The sequence below is a fragment of the Mustela lutreola genome, chromosome 2, assembly GCF_030435805.1.
Source record: "Mustela lutreola isolate mMusLut2 chromosome 2, mMusLut2.pri, whole genome shotgun sequence".
Classification (NCBI taxonomy): domain Eukaryota; kingdom Metazoa; phylum Chordata; class Mammalia; order Carnivora; family Mustelidae; genus Mustela; species Mustela lutreola.
Window position 1 is genome coordinate 175,389,478 of NC_081291.1, and position 22,282 is coordinate 175,411,759.

A 22,282-nucleotide genomic window follows, 5' to 3' on the forward strand; every position below is an offset into this window, starting at 1 on the left:
TGTAATGAGTACTAGGTGTTACATGCAACTGATGAATCACTGAACTCTACCTCTGAAACTAAAAATACACGGTATGCTAATTACTTGAATTTAAATATAATAAAATGAAATTTAAAAACCCTACCAAAAAAAAAAAAGAAAAAAGGAAATGCCAGACAAAGCAGAGAGGATTTTTAAGGAGAAAAAATACTCCGTATGATTACTATAATGAATTATTATATATATAATTATATAATTATAATGAATTACTAAATGTATAATTATATCTGTCATTTCTATAATGACAGATGTCATTATACATTTGTCTAAACCTATAGAATATGCAATACCAACAGAGAACCCTAGGGTGGTGCACTATGGCCCTTGGATGATTATGGTAGGTCAAGGTAGGTTTTTCCTTGGTTAAAAAAATGTACCATTCCAGGGGTGCCTAGCTGGCTCAGTCGTTAAGCACCTGCCTTGGGCTCAGGTCATGATTCCGTGGTCTTGCTCAGCAGGGAGCCAGCTTCTCCCTCTACCAGTGCCCACTGCTCCCCCTAGTTGTGCTCACTTGCTTTCTCTCCCTGTCAAATAGATATATAAAATGTTAAAAAAAGAAAATGTACCATTCTGGCAAATAATAATGATGGGAGAGGCTAAGATGTAAAGGGACCAAGAGTATATGGGAAATCTCTGTAATCTTCCTACTACAGTGTAAGCCCTGGTAGTTGCTTTTGTTTTTGTTGGGCTCCCCCCCCCCATAATCCAAGTGCCTGAATTTTGACCTCAGTTTTGATTGCTAAGGCATGCACTTCAAAGAGGTAGCCACTTCTAAGACCCCTATCACAGAAAAACACAATGCCAGCCACAAGACTACACAAAGAGCCAGGTCACCACCTCCCCCAACAGGCTCCTTTGCTTTAGAGATCTTGGTAGATTTAGATAAGTGACCATTTCCTGTGTTCTAAATTCCACTTTTATGTTTTAAATTCACCAATAAAGAGTGAACCCGTGAAACCCCAGGCCCCTGTCCTTAGATTCCCCCCAAAATAGCAGAACCCCAGGTTCACACTCTTTATCTCTTTCTCTACCTATGACCTCACTGTGTTGCCCCAGGTGTGATGTATGCCCTCCAGAACCTATGAATAATAAAACTTGTTGTTGTTTTTCAAGGTTTCCTGCTTGCAGTCATAGTAAGAACCACAAGAGCCAGTCCAGCAACAAGAGTGGTAATTCAAAGGCTGAGATCAGCACAAAACATTTCCTGTCAATTTTGCTTTAAGCCTACGAAAGATTCATTTTAGACCTAAAGACACCTGCAGATTGAGAATGAGGGCGTGGAGGTAGATGCAAATAGATATCAACAGAAAATTCAGTCTGAGTAGCAATTCTTTATTGGAAAAAGTAGATTTTTTTGTTCTTGTATTGTTTGTTGTTGTTGTTGTTTTTTAAGCAGGCTCCATGCCCAGCACTGAGCCCACTGTGAGGCCTGAACTCAGGATCCTGAGATCAAGACCTGAGCTGAGATCAAGAGTCAGTCACTAAACCGACTGAGTCACCCAAATACCCTGGTTCTTGTATTGTTTTTCTTTGCTTGTTACCAGGGTAATACGGGCCTCATGAAATGATTTTGAATGTGTTCCCTCTATTCTATTATTGGTAACATTTTTTTTTAAAGATTTCATTTATTTATTTGACAGAGAGAGACACAGCGAGGGAGGGAACACAAGCAGGGGGAGTGGAAGAGGGAGAAGCAGGCTTCCCACTGAGCAGGGAGCCCGATGTGGGGCTCAATGCCAGGACCCTAGGACCATGACCTGAGCTGAAGGCAGAAGCTTAACGACTGAGCCCCCTATTGGTAACATTTGGATAAAGACTGTCATTTATTATGTATTTTAATGTTTAGTAGAATTCACCAATGAAACCAGGAGGTCTTAGGCTTTTCTATGCTGGGAGATTTTTGATTCCTAATTCAATCTTCATTCTTATTATTGGTCCAAGAAGATTTTCTATCTCTTGGATCCAAGATTCATGATTCAATCTTGGTGAATTCTGGGTTTTTAGGATTTATCTGAGTTTTTTCCTAAGTTATCTGATATTTTAGTATATAATTGTTTATAGTAATCTGTTACCACACAATGTGTTTCTGTGGGTATCTGTTGTATTGTTTTCTCTTCCATTTCTCATTTTGGTTTTTGAGTCTTCTGTTTCTTCTTAATGTAATCAAACCATTGCCAATATATATTTTTTTAAACAGATCATTATTTTCAATATTTTGTTATTATTTATTCTTGTCTCTATTTATTTGTTTCTTATATTTTTTGTTTCCTTCTCTACTAAACATTAGGTAAGTTTCTTCTTTTTCTAGTTCCTTGAGGTGTAAAGTTGTTTATTTCAACTTTTTTTTTAATTTTTATGCTCTTTTTTATTTATTTATTTGACAGAGAAATAGAGAGCATACAAGCAGGGGGAGCAGCAGAGGGAGGGGGAAAAGCAGGCTCCCACTGAGCAGAGAGCCCCACATGGGGCTTGATCCCAGGACACTGGGATCATGACCTGAGCTGAAGGTAGACACTTAACTGACAGAGCCACCCAGGCATCCCTTTTTTTTTGGTTTAAGATTTTATTTATTTGAGGGGCTCCTGGGTGGCTCACGGGGTTAAGCCTCTGCTTTCAGCTCAAGTCACGATCTCAGGGTCCTGGGATCAAGCCCTCTGTTTGGGCTCTCAGCTCAGCGGGGAGCCTGCTTCTCCCTCTCTCTCTCTGCCTGCCTCTCTGCCTACTTGTGATCTCTGTTTGCCAAATAAATAAATAAAATATTTTTTTAAAATTCCTTTATTTGGGAAACACAGTGCACAAGTTGGGGGGAGGGGCAGAGGGAGAAGCAGACTGCCCCCTGAGCAGGGAACCTGACATGGGGCTCAATCCCAGGACACTGGGATCATGACCTGAGCCAGAGTCAAACACTTAACTGACTGAGCCACCCAGGTGCCCCTCAAATTTTTTTCTTAATACAAACACTTATAGCATAAATTTCACTCTAACATCTGCTTTTGCTTCATCCCATAGGTTTTGGAATATTGTCTTTTCCTTTTGTTTTGAGATAAATTTTGCTTTGCTAATTGCTATCTTATTAGGTCAATTGCGGTAGTATAGTGCTTAATATTTGCATATTAAATATTTAATATTTATAGTGTAGATTTTTCAGCTTTATTTTATTGTTGATCTTTAGTTTTGTACCACTGTGGTTGAAAAATATACTTGGTATGATTTCAATTTCCATAAATTTTAATATTTGTTATGTCTGTTTTTATGATTTTACCAGGGTATTCTTCTGTGTGTACTTGAAGAAAATTTTTATCCTATTTTTCTTGGATGAAATGTTTTATATACATCTTTTATAACCATGTCTTCTGAAATATGCTTTAAGTTCTTGCTGAAAAAAAAAAAAAACTTTAATGAAGGTACTTGTTTAAAATAAAGCATATCAGGGGCACCTGGGTGGCTCAGTGGGTTGGGGCCTCTGCCTTCCGCTCTGGTCATGGTCCCGGAGTCCTGGGATCGAGCTCCGCATCGGGCTCTCTGCTCAGCGGGAAGCCTGCTTCCCTTCCTCTCTCTCTGCCTGCCTCTCTGCCTACTTGTGATCTCTGTCTGTCCAATAAATAAATAAAAATCTTAAAAAATAATAATAATAAATAAAGCATATCAGAAGAAAAGTGGTGGTGATGGGTGAAACACCTGAAAGGGATAAGAGAGTACATTTATGATGATGAGCTGAGTAATTATGTATAGAATTGCTGAGTCACTATATTGTACACCTGAAACTAATATAACACTGTATGTTAACTACATTGGAATTAAACTAAAAATCTTAATAATAAAAAAAAAAATTTTGCTTTTTTTTTTAATTTTTTTTTAAATTTTTTATTTTTTTATAAACATATATTTTTATCCCCAGGGGTACAGGTCTGTGAATCACCAGGTTTACACACTTCACAGCACTCACCAAAGCACATACCCTCCCCAATGTCCATAATCCCACCCCCTTCTCCCAAACCCCCTCCCCCCAGCAACCCTCAGTTTGTTTTGTGAGATTAAGAGTCACTTATGGTTTGTCTCCCTCCCAATCCCATCTTGTTTCATTGATTCTTCTCCTACCCACTTAAGCCCCCATGTTGCATCACCACTTCCTCATATCAGGGAGATCATATGATAGTTGTCTTTCTCTGCTTGACTTATTTCGCTAAGCATGATACGCTCTAGTTCCATCCATGTTGTCGCAAATGGCAAGATTTCATTTCTTTTGATGGCTGCATAGTATTCCATTGTGTATATATACCACATCTTCTTGATCCATTCATCTGTTGATGGACATCTAGGTTCTTTCCATAGTTTGGCTATTGTGGACATTGCTGCTATAAACATTCGGGTGCATGTGCCCCTTTGGATCACTACGTTTGTATCTTTAGGGTAAATACCCAATAGTGCAATTGCTGGGTCATAGGGCAGTTCTATTTTCAACATTTTGAGGAACCTCCATGCTGCTTTCCAGAGTGGCTGCACCAGCTTGTATTCCCACCAACAGTGTAGGAGGGTTCCCCTTTCTCCGCATCCTCGCCAACATCTGTCATTTCCTGACTTGTTTATTTAGCCATTCTAACTGGTGTGAGGTGATACCTCATTGTGGTTTTGATTTGTATTTCCCTGATGCCGAGTGATATGGAGCACTTTTTCTTTTTTTTTTTTTTAAAGATTATTTATTTATTTGACAGAGAGAGATCACAAGTAGGTAGAGAGGCAGGCAGAGAGAAGGGGGAAGCAGGCTCCCCACCAAGCAGAGAGCCCAACGCAGGGCTCGATCCCAGGACCCTGGGATCATGACCTGAGCCAAAGGCAGAGGCTTTAACCCACTGAGCCAGTCACGTACCCCAAAATTTCACTTTAAACGTAAAACTTTTCTAAAAAATTCTTTGGGGCATCTGGCTGGTTCAGCTGGTATAGAGCATGCAACTCTTGATATCAGGGTTGTGAGTTTGAGCCCCATGTCAGGTGTAGAGATCACTTAAAAACAAAAGATCTTTTTTAAAATAGTCTTTTGGGGTGCCTGCATGGCTCAGTTGATTAAGCATCTGCCTTCGGCTCAGGTCATGATCCTGGAATCCCAGGAAATATCCCCCGCATGGGGCTCCCTGCTTAGCAGGGAGTCTGCTTCTCCCTCTGCCCCCACCCTGGTCGTGCGCACGCTCTCTCTCTCTCTCTCTCAAATAAATAAAATCCTTAAAAAAAAAAAAAGTAATAGAGGGAACAAAAATGACTGAAAATTTTGTCTTACCAGAATTGACATCAGCATGTAACAGCCTAAGACATTCCTTTTCTGTTCCCCTTTCAACAACTCAACAGGCATCTGTCCACAAACAAAGGGGCCTTTGTGGGAGTTGTGGGGAACAGCACCAGATGCCAAGGGACTGAGGCGCCTCACCCACATGTGCATCCGGTAATAGGCAGACAGACTCAGCATAGGCTGCAGAAGAGCCAGTGAACCTACCCCAACCCCTTATGGCCACAGTCAGGAATAAAAAAGAATGGATGGAAATCCAGCTTTCCCTAGAGCAGGAGATTCCAGCATGCCCCTGGTGGTGTCATGGAGTGGTAATCAGAAACTCTGCTGGTGCAATCCCTCCCCAACACAACACAGTGCAGATGAACTCTCACAGCACCCTCTCCCAAGCAGGAAAAGGAGAGTGGGAGTTAATGCCCAGCCATCCCTGTTGAGTGAGATGCCAGTGGGGAAACCCATTACTCTCTGGCAGCACCCAGAGTACTGAGGCTGGACCTCCACGACTGGTGGGAGGGAGAAGATCAGGAAAAAGGCAAATGAGAATATCAAAGGGCATTGAAGGGATGCAGTTCCTGCTGACTGTGCTCAAAACTTTAGCAGGAAGGTGGTCCATAAGCCTATGGGAGAACCTCACCTGACAATCTCCCCACCGAGCCCACGAGCAGCCCAACACCCTGAGTACTAAACTCACACCTTCTCTGACTCTGCAACAGCTCCTGGCATACACTTCCCAGGTAAGGTGGCAAGTGTAAGTCTGATAAATGAGTGCTATCAGAAAAACAGACTAATATCTATCAGCAAAGAAGAAACCAGAAACTTGAGTTATAATGCCACTTTCTAGAAAACAAAAGAAGTTAACAACAGCTAGCCTGGTGGTTTATAAGACTCAGAGAAGAGATAAGAGCTTAAGAATTGTGTCACATGAAGAAGCGAAAATGTGGTGAAGACATAGCCACATAAGGAGAAGTAAACCCCAGATACTACAGGACGAACAGTCTACCCCATTTGAAGGTAACTAGCAAAGATTTGAGGTAGTATCTGCCTCCAAAAGAGCAATGCAAACCTAAAAGAACATGAAAAATCCAGGAAACACATCATCACCAAAAGATAACAATAATCTTCCAATAACCTAACTCAAAGGCACAGAATTTAACAAGCTACCTGATAAAGAATTCAAAATAGCTGGTTAAGGAAACTCAACAATTCAACCAAGTACATCAGCAAAATGAGAAATCTACAAAGAGAGAGAAATCATAAAAAAGAAGTAAACAGAAATGCAATGAATGCAATGAAAAATGCCATAGAGAGCATCTCTATGTAGAGGAGATCAAATGGAAGACATAATAAGTGAGCTGGAAAACAAAAACTCTGAAATAACCTGATCAGAAATGAACAAGAAAAAGAGAATGAAAAAGAACACAGAATGCCTATATGATCTACAGGATAACATTAAATGTACAACTATTAGAATAATCAGGATTTGAGAAAGAACAGAGAGCCAGAAAGTTTATTTAAAAAGACAAGACAGGGAGCGCCTGGGTGGTTCAGTGGGTCAAAGCCTCTGCCTTCACTCAGTTCATGATCCTGGGGACCTGGGATGGAGCCCCACATTGGGCTCTCTGCTCAGCAGGGAGCCTGCTTCCTCCTCTGCCTGCCTCTCTACCTACTTGTGATCTCCGTCTGTCAAATAAATAAATAAAATCTTCCCAAAAAATAAAAAAATAAATATTAAAAAATAAAAAGATAAAAGCTGTCAACTTTCCAAACCTGGGGATACAGCTGGATGACCAAGTTCACAAAGCTAATAGATCACCCAATTATCTCAATGCAGAAAAACCTTCTTCAAGACAAAATATAATAACATTGTCAAAAACAAACACAGAGAATCCTAAAAGCAGCCAGAAAAAAGACTGTAATCTGAAAGGAACACCCATTTGGCTATCAGCAAGTTTTTCAGCAGAACTCGGTGCCAGGAAAAGTGAAATGACATATTCAGTGTTAAAAGAAAGTGTTGACCAAAAACACTGAGTCTGGCAAATTTAGCTTCAAATATGAAGGAGAAATGAAGACTGTCTCAGACAAACAAAAGCTGAGAACGTGTATCACCACTAGATCTGCCTTGCAAAAATGCTGAAAAGAGTTCTTCAAACTGAATGAATGAAGAAACTAATTGGTGACATGAGAATATATGAAAGTATTCTACAGAACAGTAAAGAGAAACATACAGTCAGATTTAGAAAACTGTAATTGTAGGGATGCCTGAGTGGCTCAGTCAGTTGGGCATCTGCCTTCATTGAGCATCTGCATCTCAGGTCATGATCCCAGGACCCTGGGATCAAGTCCCACATCAGTAAAAGGGTAGATAGAGCTTTGTATGCTACTGAAGTTAAGTTGTTATAGGGTTAAAAGGGACAGCTTTATCTATAAGATATTTTATATAAATCCCATGGTAACCACAATGCAAAAACAGAACAGATTCAAAAGAGAAAGAAAGGAAAAACAGAGCATACCACTACAGAAAAACACCACTTTATAAAAGGCATAAACGGAGGGAAAAAGAAACTATGAAAATATAAAACAATCAGAAAGCAATTAATAAGATGGCATTACTAAGTCCTTATATATCAACAAATAACTCTAAATATAAGTGGATTGAATTCACCAAGAAAAAGGCAAATAATAGCTGAATGGATTTTTTTTTTAAAGGACCCCCCCCCCAAAAAAAAATAGGTGGACTAAAGGTAACTTCAGATTTAAGGACACACACAGGCTGAAAGCAGAGATGACAAAAGATATCCCAAACAAGTAAAAACCAAAAGAAAGAGAGGTTGGTTATGCTTATATGAAACAAAATAAACTTTAAGTCAAGAACAGTAACAAGTGACAAAAAAGGTCATTATAGAATGATAAAGAGGTCAATTCATCAAGAGGATGTAACAATCATAAATATATACCAACCCAACAACAGAACACCTAAATATATTAACATATATATTAAATACTAACAGAACTGAAGGGAGAAATAGACAACAATAAAAGAATAGTAGGGGACTTCAATACTCCACTGTCAGCAATGGACAGATCATCCAGACAGAAAATCAACAAGGAACTACTGGATTTGGACCATACATGCATTATATCAAATGGACCTAACAGACATTTATAAAGTAATCCCTATCAAAATTCCAGTGACATTTTTAATTAAAAAAAAAAAAAAAACAGGGAAAACAAAATTTGTAAAAGACCCAGAATAACCAGAGCAATCCTAAGAAACAAGAACAAAACTAAAGGTATCATACTTCTTGTTTTCAAACTACACTACAAAATTATAGTAATCAAAACAGTACAGTACTGGCACAAATACAGAATAGAATTAAGACCCCAAAATAAAGCCCCACATACACAATCACCTAATTTTTTTAAGCAATTACTATGCCCAATGTGGGGCTGAAACTCATGACCCCAAGATCAAGAACAAGTAAGCCAGCCAGGCACCCCTAGAATCAACTAATATTTGATAAGGGAGACACAAATACTCAATGGCATAGTACTCAAAAGCATAGTCTCTTCAATAAATGGTGTTGGAAAAACTGGACAACGAGCAGACAAATGACTAGACCCTTTCTTATACCACTCAAAATAGATTAAAGACTATGTTATAAGATCTGATATTATAAAATCCTATGGTGATAATCATATTGCAATATATAAATAGCCTATCAACACACTGCATACCTTAAACCTACATGTTATATGTCATCTATCTCAATAAAAAGAAAGAAAAGAAAATTTTCCCTTATCTACTGATTGCCTATTGGGAAATACTACATCCAGGGCGCTTGGGCGGCTCAGTCGTTGGGTGTCTGCCTTCAGCTCATGTCATGATCCCAGCCTCCTGGGATGGAGCCCTGCATCTGGATCCCTGCTTGGCTGGAAGCCTGTTTCTCCCTCTCCCACTTCCCCTGCTTGTGTTCCCTCTCTCGCTGTCTCTTTCTCACTCTCTCTCTCTGTCAAATAAATAAATAACATCTTTTAAAAAAATTTTTTAAAAGGAAACATTCCATCCTCCTTCACTTTTTCAGTTGTTGTAAGGATATAACAAACCATTAAGGACCAAACCATGCATGCTCCTGACATACCCCCTTCTCCTTCCTACCCTTTTCCTCTCTTCCTTTCCTACTCTTACTCTTGTTCCTTGGGTAGCCATCCCAGCTATTCAAGATCAACCAATTTCAGGATACGAAATCAATATACAGAAATCCTTTGGATGTCTATATACTAACAATAAAGCAGCAAAAAAAGGGAAATTAAGAAAACAATCCCATTTACAATTGCACCAAAAACAATAAAATATTTAGGAATAAACTTATCCAAGGAGGTGAAAGATCTGTAATTTGAAAACTACAAAACACGATAAAAAAAATTAAAGATGACATAAACACATGGAAAGATATTCCATGCTCATGGACTGGGAGAACTAATACTGTTAAAATGTCCATACTACCCAAAGCAATCCACAAATTTACTGCAATCCTTATGAAATACCAATAGCATTTTTGACAAAACTATAACAAATAATCCTAAAATTGTATGGAAGCATAAAAGATTCCAAATAGCCAAAGCAGTCTTGAAAAAGAACAAGACTAGAGGTATCACGGGACACCTGAGTGACTTAGTCAGTTAGGCATCTGCCTTTGTCTCAGGTCATGACCCTAGGGTCCTGGGATGGAGCCCCGTGACATCGAGCTCCCTGCTCAGTGGGGAATTTGCTTCTCTCTCTCTCTGCACCCAACCTGACCCGCTCATTCTCTTTCCCTTCTCCGTCAAAAAAAAAAAAAAAAAAAAAAAACTGGAGCTATCAGAATCCCAGATTTCAAGATATACTACAAACTGTAGTAAGGAGAACAGTATGGTACTAGCACAAAAACAGACACATAGATCAACAGAACAGAATAAAGAGCCCAGAAATAAACTCACGATCATTTGGTCAATTAATCTTTGACAAAAAAGCCAAGAATGCGCAATGGGAAAAAGACAGTCTATTTAACAAATGGTATTGGGAAAACTGGACAGTTACATGTAAAAGAATTAAAATGGATCATGTTCTTACACCATACAGAAAAACAAACTCAAAATGGATTAAAGACCTAAATAGGAAACCTGAAACCATAAAAAATCCTAGAAGAGAGGGGCGCCTGGGTGGCTCAGTGGATTAAGCCGCTGCCTTCGGCTCAGGTCATGATCCCAGGGTCCTGGGATCGAGCCCCGCATCGGGCTCTTTGCTCAGCGGGAGCCTGCTTCTCTCTCTCTCTCTCTCTCTGCCTGACTCTCCGCCTACTTGTGATCTTTCTCTCTGTCAAATAAATTAATAAAATCTTAAAAAAAAAAAAAAATCCTAGAAGAGAGCACAGACAGTAATTTCTCTGACACTGGCCATAGCAGCATTCTTCTAGATATATTTCCTCAGGCAAGGGAAAAAAAAGCAATGATAAATTATTAGGACTACGTTAAAATAAAACAATTCTTCATAGCAAAGGAAATAATCAATACAAAAAGACAAACCTACGCAATGGGAGAAGATATTTGCAAATGACATATCCATAAAGAATTACTATCCAAAATACATAAAGAACTTATATAACTCAACACCAAAAATAATAATAATAATAAAATAAAAGCAAACAATCCAATTTAAAATGGCCAGAAGACATGAACAGACATTTTCCAAAGACATCCTGCTGGCCAGGAGACACGTGAAAAGATGCTCAACATCTCTCGTCATCAGGGAAATGCAAATCAAAACCACAATGAGTTATCTCCTCAAACCTGTTAGAATGGCTAAAATCAACAACGTAAGAAACAACAACAGAAGGCAAAGATGTGGAGAAGAAGGAACCTCATGCACTGTTAGTAGGAATGCAAACTTGTGCAGCCACTGTGGAAAACAGTACGGAGGTTTCCTCAAAAAGTTAAAAACAGAAGTACTGGATGCCTGGGTGGCTCGGTCAGTTAAGCGCCTGCCTTCAGCTCAGATCATGATCCCAGGGTTCTGGGATCAAGTTCCGCATCCCGCTCCCTGCTCAGCAGGGAGCCTGCTTCTCCCTCTGCCTGCCGCTCTGCTTGCTTGTGCTCTCTCTCTCTCTTTGACAAATAAATAAAATAGGATCTTTTTAAAAAAATTTAAAAATAGAATTACCAAATGATCTAGTAACTACATAATGGATACTTACCTAAAGAAAATAAAAACACTAATTCAAAAAGATATATGTCCCCCTCTATTTACTGCAGCATTATTTACAATAGCCAAGATATGGAAGCAGTCCAAGTGTCTATCCACAGAAGAATGGACAAAGAAGATGTGGTGTATATATACATACAATGGAATATCACTCAGCCATAATCTTGCCATTTGCAACAACATGTATGGACCTAGAGAGTATAATGCTAAGTGAAGTTAGACAAAGACATAATACCATATGATTTCACTCATATGTGATATACAAGAAAAAAACAAAGAAAGAAAGAAAAAGACAAATGAAAAAAACAGACTTTTAAATATAAAGGACAAACTGGTGATAGCCAGAAGGAAGCTGGTAGGGGGATGGATAAAATAGGTGAAGGGGATTAAGAGTACATATATTGGGATGAGCAATGAATAATATATAAAATTGATGAATCACTGTATTGTTCATTTGAAATTAATATAACATAGTCTCGGGGTGCATGGGTGGCTCAGTGGGTTAAAGCCAATCCTGGCCTATGAAAATCCAGGAGAGGTTGCTGCAAGTTTCTGGTGGATGCATGCAGTCAAACCCAGACCATGCCAGTGTTCTAGTAACAGCTATCTGAATTTTAGCTGCAAATGGAAAAATGTAAGTAATCTCTTCAGAGAGTTATGAGAGAACAAACTATCTCTTAAGCTGACGAACAAGGACACAAGCACCTATTGCTATGACAGCATCCTAAAATCCAACCATGAAAGAGGATGCCATGCATAAAAGCTAACACAAAGGAAGGAGGGTAGAGCTAAGAGACTTACAAAGAACTTACAGAGACTCCAGAGACTTACAGAAAAACAGAGCCTCAGCTGTGCCCAACTACCTCCTGACTCTACTATAAATGAGTAATATTTATTAATATTTATTAATATTACTCATTTAATAATATTAAAGTCAGCCAGAATCAGCTTTCTTTACTTGTAGCCAAATCCCTAACAGACTGGTACTATCTTTACAATCAGAAAAATATATATATTTAAAATATCAGTGAATAAGTGGGGAAAAAACAGGACGTGCTCAATGAGAGCTTCTCAGAGAGATACTAATGATCCCTTCTACAACTTTTGCTGGATACTGCTACATACACCTCCTTCTCATATTATGTGATATTTTTAATTAAAACTGAGTCTGGGGGCGCCTGGGTGGCTCAGTGGTTTAAGCCGCTGCCTTCGGCTCAGGTCATGATCTCAGGGTCCTGGGATCGGGTCCCGCATCGGGTTCTCTGCTCAGCAGGGAGCCTGCTTCCCTCTCTCTCTCTCTGCCTCCCTCTCCATCTACTTGTGATTTCTCTCTGTCAAATAAATAAATAAAATCTTTAAAAAAAAAAAAACTGAGTCTGTACCTTTCAGGAAATGATTGGATACTCTAATCACAAGAAAAGCATCATTAGGATCAGAAGCATAGGATGGAAAGGAGATTAAGGGATGGCAGACTGCCAAGCTTCAGAGCATTTCCTGCTCTCCATCCCCTACCCTAATCTTCTTTACCAATTTTCATCACAGTAATAAATTGAACAGTTCAAAAGTCATGGCAATATTCTCAACTTGGACAAGATGACCTCTTTAGACAGGGAAAATGTTTTACTGCACTCTATCAAAAGAACTATTTGTTATTGTCAATGTCAGAATTGTCTTAATTGTTTATCACTGCCCTCTATCTCCCTTCTCCCTTATTGCTGAGAAAGTCTTGGTGCAGATAATTAGAGCTCTTAGTTGGCTTTCAGCTCGCAAGTTCTCAAGAACTAAAGCAGGAGTACTAGGGGAATTTTCTCACAATCCTTCCTGCAATAACATCAATGATGTGGGACTCTGGCCTACCCTCTCAAGTCTCTCTTTCTCCCTTTTCCTGCCTCCTCACTCAACCTAGACCCACACAAGTTTCTTTTTTCTATTTGTATACCCACACTATTTAATGTGGTAACACACACATACATACACATACATACACACACACACACTCACAAAACCAATGAAGAAGAGTGCGATGCACACCCCTGGTCTTGAAAGTTACTGCCTGTCTATCATCCTGCAGGCTCAGCTCCATCTCCCAACTCTGTTCTTCCTAGCCCCTGCACACAAGCCTCCAACGAGTACCCTGCCTTCCAAACTCCACCTCCTCTACAGGCAAGAACTGCTTCAAGATCCTTCCCTCCAGCAGCAAATGCATCTACGTTGCCAACCATCATGATATTTTTCCTTTGTAGGTCAGAGGAAGGAGCACAGCAACTTCTACGTAATCAATAATAAAATGATAACAAGAACACCCACAATATATGATGTCTCTCAACCTACATAAAGTTTTATGCTCCATTTGTGCTCTAGATCACATTATCTCCTCTCCTTGGTCCATTAATCCTTCTCCTCTGCAGCTTCTCAATGATCACTTTACCCTCAAATTCAAAGCCCTCAGACTTCCACTTCTAGCCAAGATAATGAAACAGTGAGATTTACCCTTCCATCTGAAACAACTTTAAAAAATAAATAAATATATATATATATATATATGTATATATAAGCAGCAATGATTTTCCAGACCCTGAACATTAGACAACAAAGGACAATGATGCCTGAAAGATGGAAAACATGGGTGATTCTTTGCTTACAGCCTTGAAAGCATTTCCAGGCTGCAGCATCGGGAGGGGATCCTGGGTAGAGCCTGGTCAACTACTCAAGTTGAAGGGATGTGGCCAAGTCTTAAAAGACCAAAGTGAATCCAAAAGACAAAGTGGCAGGAGGAGAGATGCAGAGAGAACTCAGGGGATCTGCAGAGGGTCCCTCTTGGGTACTCAGCAGAGTACTGGAGGGCCAAAGTGCATGAGGAAAACTATGGAGGCTGAAGGAAAAACCTGAAAGCATGAAAGACAACAGTAATCAGAGCTCTCAGAGAGCCAGAATGCTTGGGGGCACAGACATTCCACCTATAGCAAAAGCCAATAAGCAGAGAAACACTGTAATTAAGATGGACATGCAACCTGAGAAGCTTCACAGGCCAAAAAAAGTAAAAGAGCAGCATCATTTTATCTAGAATCACTCCATAAATTTCAGTGACTTATGAGTGGCAAAGCGGGGGAGAGGGGCATACTAAGTTCATTCCTAGTGCCAGGCACTGGAAGGAGTCAGTAGGACACAGTCCTGCCCTTGTGTCCATTCTGTAGTCTCTAGGACAGATTCATCAACTCCCTCCTCTGAGTTTTCCTTCAGTTTTTGGCCAGCAGTCAGCTAAAAGGTCCCCTCCTTGGGGCACCATGGTGGTTCAGTGAGTTAGAGCCTCTGCCTTTGGCTCAGGTCATGAGCCCAGGGTCCTGGGGATGAACCCCGCATCGGGCTCTCTGCTCAGCAGGGAGCCTGCTTTCTCCAGCCTCTCTGCCTACTTGTGATCTCTGTCAAGTAGATAAATTTTATAAATAAATAAATAAAATAAAAGGTCCCCTCCTTGAAAAAACCCTCTTTCAACCCCCTAACAACTATAGAGTAGTCTGCTTTCCTTTCTTGACTGTATTCTTCACAATTCCTAATAATCACTTATTATTACTATACGACTATGATTATTATTTTCTCCTATGCACATTTAGAATATGAGCTCTATAAGCAAAGAAATCATATCTGTCAACTTCACCACTGTACCCTCTGTGACCAGCACAGTATATAACCACTGAAGGTACTCCAACACTTACTGAATAAATGAAAACAAGAGCTATGACCAGGATAAGTTTTCTGATGACCAGCATTTCCTAGGCTAGTTAGCCCCAAATCCTTAGATTTGGTTCCTTTAGTTATAAAGGAGCTTATGAAGTACTCATAAAAAGTACTCACCTCTACCTGAGTAACATTGACGACCAGCACCACCACCATCAGCAGAGCAAGCAGACAGCAGAAAAGCCGTAGTTTGAAGAAATTGAGCCACATTGTCTGTCTGTGTCTTGATCACCCATGGCCGACGCCATGCTACCTTCACTCCTCAAAACTCCATGTCTTCGTTCTTCTGATCTGCAGACGAGCTTTTAGTTGAATTTGTTTTCCGCTAGTATCATTAAGAGCTCTTTGTATGGAGGAGAGGCTAGGGTTGACTTAAGAAGCACACTTTTCTTCAGAGGAGTCCTTCAAACAGGGAAGATGAGAATACAGATCACCAACTCCAACAGCCAAGTGTGTGGTAAGAGGAAAGGTGCCACACTTCCTCTTCCTGAACCCTCTCAAAGGCCCAAAGTCATGAGGGGAAAGCAAAGAGCCACACACAGTAAGATCTGTTGCGCATTCAATTTGCTCAAATCCAATCCCAGAGTTCCATACAAATACAGTGATATTTGTCCTGCAAATTTTAGGTTTTAACTTTGAAGAAGGCAAAGAAGAATGTCTTCAAACCTTTAGGGATTAGAAAATTAAAGTCACTGTTAAATTTCTAGAGGTCTAAGTAGATAAAATCATTCCCCTTCCCTTATAGCTCAAGTTACATAACACCCCTAAAGTGATCATATTTGACGAGCATTAAAAGGAAACCTGCTGATTTTATGAGGAGTTCTGTGAGACTGTGCAAACTATCCCCACCCCCTCTAGAAAACAAGGAGTGCTGTCCCCCTGCACAGCAGAAGACGTGAAATACCCTTCAGATGTCCAGCTCCTGAGGGAGGATGTTCCCTCAGCAGATTAACAGGGCCCAGGAGGGAAGACACTAACCCTGAAGATAGAGGAAAGAAAAGCTAAGCCTGACAATTAAGAGGAGACCCAGCTCCCTCATCATAACTGCTAGAGGCAGAGGACTTCAGAGCCTGCCACTCCTACCTGTTCTCGCATAATGAATTCAAAATGCTCTCCCCAGTTTTTATTTTGGTATAAACAGAAAAAAATACTAGTATTTTGTTTCTAGCTAGGCTCTCCATAGAGGGCAAGGTGGAGAAGTCATGGTGAAAGGGTGTATAACTATGGCACAGAGGATCTCTGACTACCTCAACTGCATCGCAACGTTGTACTGGACCTGGCAAGCCGCCCTACTCCCTCTCTCTTTCACTCCACCTGGCCAGTCCATTCCCATGCCACAAGGACCACAACTCCTCCTCATCTCTGCCTCATAAAGGAGATAGAACTGAGCTATTCTAACTTGATCTCCATCCTCAGAAGTCCCACAGCACTTTCTTCTCACTTCACATCTCAGCATTTTCACTCCTCTGTATTTGTATGTACTTCCTGTTCCTCCAACTAGACTATACCAATCATGATTTAAAAAAAAAAAAAAAAAAAAACAGAGGGGCACCTGGGTGGCTCAGTCCATTGAGCGTCCGACTCATGATTTCAGTTCAAGTTGTGACCTCAGGGTCATGAGATCGAGTCCCAAATCAGACTCCACCCTTAGGGTAGAATCTGCTTCTCCCTCTCCCTCTGTTCCCCCTCCACAGCTCTCTGTCTCTATCTTCTCTCTCTCTCTCTCAAATAAATAAATATTTAAAAAATTTAAAATTTAAAATTTAAAAAAAAAAAAAAACAGAAACCAGGGCAACTGGGTGGCTCAGTTGGTTAAGCTTCAACTCTTGGCTTCAGCTCAGGTGGTGATCTCGGGATTGTGAGATTGAGCCCCAGAGCAGGGCTCTGTGATGAACATGGAGTCCGCTTGACCCTCTTCCTCTCCCTCTGCCCCTTCCCCCAGCGAGCTCTCTCTCTCAGATAAATAAAATCTTATAAAAACAAACAAACAAAAAAGGGACAACTGGGTGGCTCAGTCAGTTAAGTGACTGCCTTCAGCTCAGATCTTGATCCCAGGGTCCTGGGACTGAACCTTGTGTTGGGGATTCCTGCTCAGTGGTGAGCCTGCTTCTCCTTCTCCCTCTGTTGCTCCCCCTATTTGTGCTCTCTGTCTGTCTCTTTCTCTCTGTCAAATAGGTAAAATCTTAAAAACAAAACAACAAAAGAAAAAAAAACACAGAAACCATGCATCAGAGAAAAAGCAACTTAGTAAAAACAATGTATCATATTTCTTGGATTCACTGACAGTACCTCCCCATTACATGATATATATTGATGCAACAATCCACAGAACAAAAAATTATGGAAGCCTACTCTGCAGCACACACTGTACTAAGTGCCAGAAACTCCCACGGAAAAGCTTACACTTATATCAGACAAAAGGTATTTCCTCTCCTAAATTATGAATATTTATCCCTCTGCAGGCTCCCTATACAGGGATACCAAGCACTGTGCAAGACCCCATTTGATGACCCCTAAACCCCACCCCTAACACCCAAGCACCCACTCACCCCAAAGTGCCTATAAATCCTAGAAAGAAATAACTATGAACCAGAAGAAATGACTCTGTCATCAGGGCCCAACTGCTCTTCTGTAGAAGAACAGGAGTTGGCCATAAATATCATAGGCTTCCCTCATGCCCAGAGAGGGAGAAGACCAAAGACAATACTCCACGGAGATTCAGCAGCACCACAGTAAGCACTGTCTGTGTACTACAGAAAAACCAGCAGCTTTGAGAAGGTTAGTGTTATTCAGAGCCAGGAGGCAGCAGTGCAGCTGCGGTCAGGGGTGCAGAAGGATGGCAAGGGCAGCAGACTCCAGAACTACGGGGACCACAGGGACATAAGTAGCAAAGCAAATGTGCAAGAAACCCCTCATGGCCAAGGACTTCTACTGAAAGTTGTTACTGGAGGGGCATGCAAGACCTGACTTCTAGACCCATCTGTATATCTAAGTAGATGTGGTCTAAGGGACACGTAGACCTCTCTCTGAAAAGACATATATGAAAATGTTCATAGTTGTTACCTCTGCACAGTTTTTTTTCTCCTTTATCTTTATCTTTGTGTCCTAAGTTTTCACCAGGAAATAGAAGTAAAAATAGTACAAATAGAAAAAAAAGCAGGTTTCTAAAAGTAATAATTAACAACAAGCCATAAGAAGAAATACAGCATTAAACTAAATACAGAAAAACAACTGAATTTAAAATGAAAAATTTCGGGGCACCTGGGTGGCTCAGTGTATTAAGCATCTGCCTTTGGCTCAGGTCATGATCTCAGGGTCCTGGGATCGAGCCCCACATCAGGCTCTCTGCTCAGTGGGGAGCCTGCTTCCCTCTTTCTCTGCCTGCCTCTCTGCCTACTTGTGATCCCTCTCTCTGTTAAATAAATAAAGAAAATCTATTACAAAATAAATAAATAATAAAATGAAAAATTTCAAAGTGAAAGAAGAAATCTCTAATCGTTCTCTACTGTTTTCCTACAAATAAAAAACCTACGCATTACATCAAGAAAGTTATCTAAAAAGACAGCAGGACAATATCATTCAGTATCTCAAACTGCCTTAACATTGAATAAAAACAAAAGTGCTAGACAGAATGACTCTAAGGAAAAGTTTCCTAGACCAGCCAAAAATAAAAATTTATTACTGAATGTTATTTACCTTTTTAAAAAAAATTTCCAGTTCCCAAGAAGAGATTAGAGCTTACATCTAACTTTCCTTTCAGTGTAAAGTCCTGAATTCAAACAATCATGACAGCGCTGATTCTTTTCTTGCCACATTCAAAGCACCGGTTGATGTTTCCTCACTTTTATACCATTCTTCCTGCTGCAACAAGATTACACACATGATATCCAGGTTAAAGATACCAAAATTAAGGAAAACATTTGAAATCAAGAGTACAGTTTTATCCCGCGATGCACAGAGATTTCAGTATAACAAAGTAGGAGAAACATTTCCTTTACTACTAATAAAAAATAGTAACTGGCTATTTATAGATAAATATAGATAGATAGATATAGATAGATATATAGATATAAACTTAAACATGGCAAGTTACTCCCAGATCTGAGCTGAAGGTCAAATTTTATAATTAGCAAAATAACTGAAAAAATATAAATCAAAGATAAAACCTCCATATGTTACTTTTCTTAGACTGGAATAATTATGTACTTCAACAACCCATCCTACCACTATAGAAAGTAAGAGGTATCTAGACAGATCCAAAAGTTATGATTAATTCAGGAGGAATTTAAATTTGAGCGGTCTTGTTTTCAAATCCTCCTAATGTATCAGTCCATCACTTAGTCATGCCTCATATTTATGTTTGAAGGACAAGCAAAAAGTAAAATGCATGATCTATTGGGTCTCTTCTGCCAAAGGTGATTAAGACTACTTCCAGCCAATCTAACTTCTTAATGGCCTGTCACAAAAACCCTAGACTGCCACTACGTATGTGACTTCCTACCCCATCTCATAAGAGAATTACAGAGTGACTGTTTACATCACTTGGAATTAAAACTGTCAGTAACATCAATGAGATAGTTCAGTACGAAAAAGAAAATTAGGCAGCAAACCCGTCCCCTAGGGAATTAGACAACCATTTCACAAAGATAAGTTATTATAGGATAACTACACATCCAGTTTCTGGGACAGTCCCCATTCTATATACCCTGAACTGCTACCCACATAAATATAATTGTACTTGTCAGACAAAGTATATAGAATTTTACTTCAAAATACGTGGACCCCCTACACAGAAGACAAATCACAGATCTACATGGAATATACTCGAACTTAAATATTTCTAGGTCAGGGGCACCTGCGTGATTCAGTGAGTTAAACATCCAACTCTTGATTTCAGCTCAGGTCATGATCTCAGGGTTGAGATCGAGATTCTTCCTTTCTCTCTCTCTCTCTCTCTCTCCCTCTCCGTCTGCCCCTCTCCCCTCTAAAAAATGTATATATCAAACTTTCCAAATTGCAGCTGTATAACTCATAAACACAGAGAAAAAAACAATGGTTGCCAGAGGGGAGGGACGTGGTGGGGTGCAAAATAGATGAGGAGGATTAAGAGGTACAAACTTCCAGTTACCAAATAAATAAGTCATGGGGATGCAAATGTAATATAGAGAACACAGTGAATAATATGGTAATAATTCCATATGATGACAGACAATAACTACATTGCTTGTGGTGATCGTTTCATAATGTATATAAATGTCAAACCACTATGGTGAGCACCTGAAACTGATATAATATTGTATGTTAACCATACTTCAATAAGTACAAAGAGCACCTATATTTCACAGGGTGCTGGGTAAGACCCTGAAACTTAACAGGCCAGGATCCAGAGAAAGAACTGGAGCCATATCCATGAATATGACAATGACTGGTCACCAAGTAAGGTCAACCCTTGACAAAGAGGAAGCACAGCAGAAGTCTGCAGGACTTGTTTCCCCTGATTCCATTTCTCTTTCATTTATCCCCACCTCACACACCCAAAGTGCTGACTCACCACCCAGGCCTTCCCCTGCCCTTCTTCCAAAGCAGCACCCCATGTTTTCATGGGGGAGGGGAGCAGTTGGAGAGGAGACTAGAAGAAATCAGTTAAGTAAGTCACAGAGTAGTAAGTGCTGTAAGAAAAAAATAAAGCACATTGATAGGCTGTGTTCTTTAAACTCGTATGCACATTAATATCATCCTGTAAGCTTTTAACCATGCCAATGCTTAGACCAGACTCAACTAACTGAATCGGAATCTGTAGGACCAGGGCCTAAGAAACAGGTTTTTTAAAAAAAGGTCTCCAAATGACTACTCTAGTATACTGCCAAACAGGGGAACCGCCAGTATGAGGTGGCCAGAGGTGTTATTTCTATCAGCGGGTCAGGCCTTTCCAAAATGATCTCTGAATTGTAACTTACACTGTCCCCTCAGGACCATCCGATTCCAAGATAACAGGGACAGCCAACCTCACTGCAGTGATCTATTCCTTCGTTTCCCTTCTCAGTAACAAATAACAGCACTTTATCAGGCCAGAGACTGTGGAGAGAAGAGACGAAGTACCGGCAGAGGAAAGCAGAACCCAAACATCTTGGAGCGTGCTGCTACCTCCACTGCATGGAATCAGACAATTAATGATCAGAGTCTGGGAGTCCCGCCAGCTTCAAGCACACCCTGATGTTCCAAATGATAACCACACTGAGGGAGGGGAAGGGCCACTGAGCAGTGTAGTTCTTCATCTTTAGGAAACTGGCAGCAATCCTCCTTTAGAGTGAATAATGAAAAGAGAGGAAAATTTTACGGACAATTACACACGAAATTTGTATAAATCCTGACTGAGAATGCCACTTACCACCACCCTAGTGGCCATTAATCAAGCGGAGACGGGTGACAGGCGCGGGTTTCCACACCACACCTTGCAAAGTCACACGCTTCTCTCCCCATAGGACCTGAATCTGATGTCCCAAAGCGTCAGCTCAATAATGCCAGAAGAGTCCAAAGTGTGAGAGCATCGCCAGGCAAGTGGCTGCTGGGCCCCGGGGCAGCAGTGAGACGGGACAATGGGGCGGAGGCGGCAGGCGTCGCAAAGTGCCCCGCACCGGGTTAGGAAGAGGTCTTCAGCTGCTGCACCTGCCCGCGTTGCAGCAGGTCCGGAAAACTGAGCACGGAGATGCTCGCGTCAGCCCCGCCCCCTCCTGCGGGAGCCGCAGCGGCTCGGGCAACTCAGGTCCGAAGCTACGGCAGCCGGAGGCTCCAATTCTGCCCCCGCCGAGGACGGAAGCTTTCCCTTTCTCGCTCCAGAACCCCCAGCCGTGACCCCCGAGTCTGCAGCTCCTCTGCACCAGGCCGGTACTCAGGGGTCGGCGCGTGCGGAGAAAGGGGCTTCTCAGACTAGAGGCGCCCGCGAGGCGCCAGGCATTGGGTCCCTCCGGCGCCTGCGCACAAGCCGGAGTCCC

At 40.8% G+C, this 22,282-nt stretch overlaps 1 protein-coding gene across 5 annotated transcripts in view; it reads right to left on the minus strand.

The window, feature by feature from the left end:
- Window positions 1–22,282, minus strand: part of NXPE3 (neurexophilin and PC-esterase domain family member 3) — a 46,594-nt gene that overhangs the window by 24,148 nt on the left and 164 nt on the right. Inside the window, exons 1-3 of one of the 5 annotated variants that reach the window (XM_059164275.1) lie at window positions 21,679–22,268; window positions 19,033–19,151; window positions 15,408–15,692 (exon numbers count right to left, since the gene is read on the minus strand). In XM_059164275.1, coding sequence (XP_059020258.1) covers window positions 15,408–15,500 — 93 coding nt within the window. In that variant the 5' untranslated portion in view covers window positions 15,501–15,692; window positions 19,033–19,151; window positions 21,679–22,268. Of the gene's footprint in view, window positions 1–15,407; window positions 15,957–18,986; window positions 19,152–21,247; window positions 21,366–21,678; window positions 22,269–22,282 lie in introns of those variants that run through there. The other 4 variants (XM_059164272.1, XM_059164271.1, XM_059164274.1 and 1 more) reach the window with 4 other exon arrangements.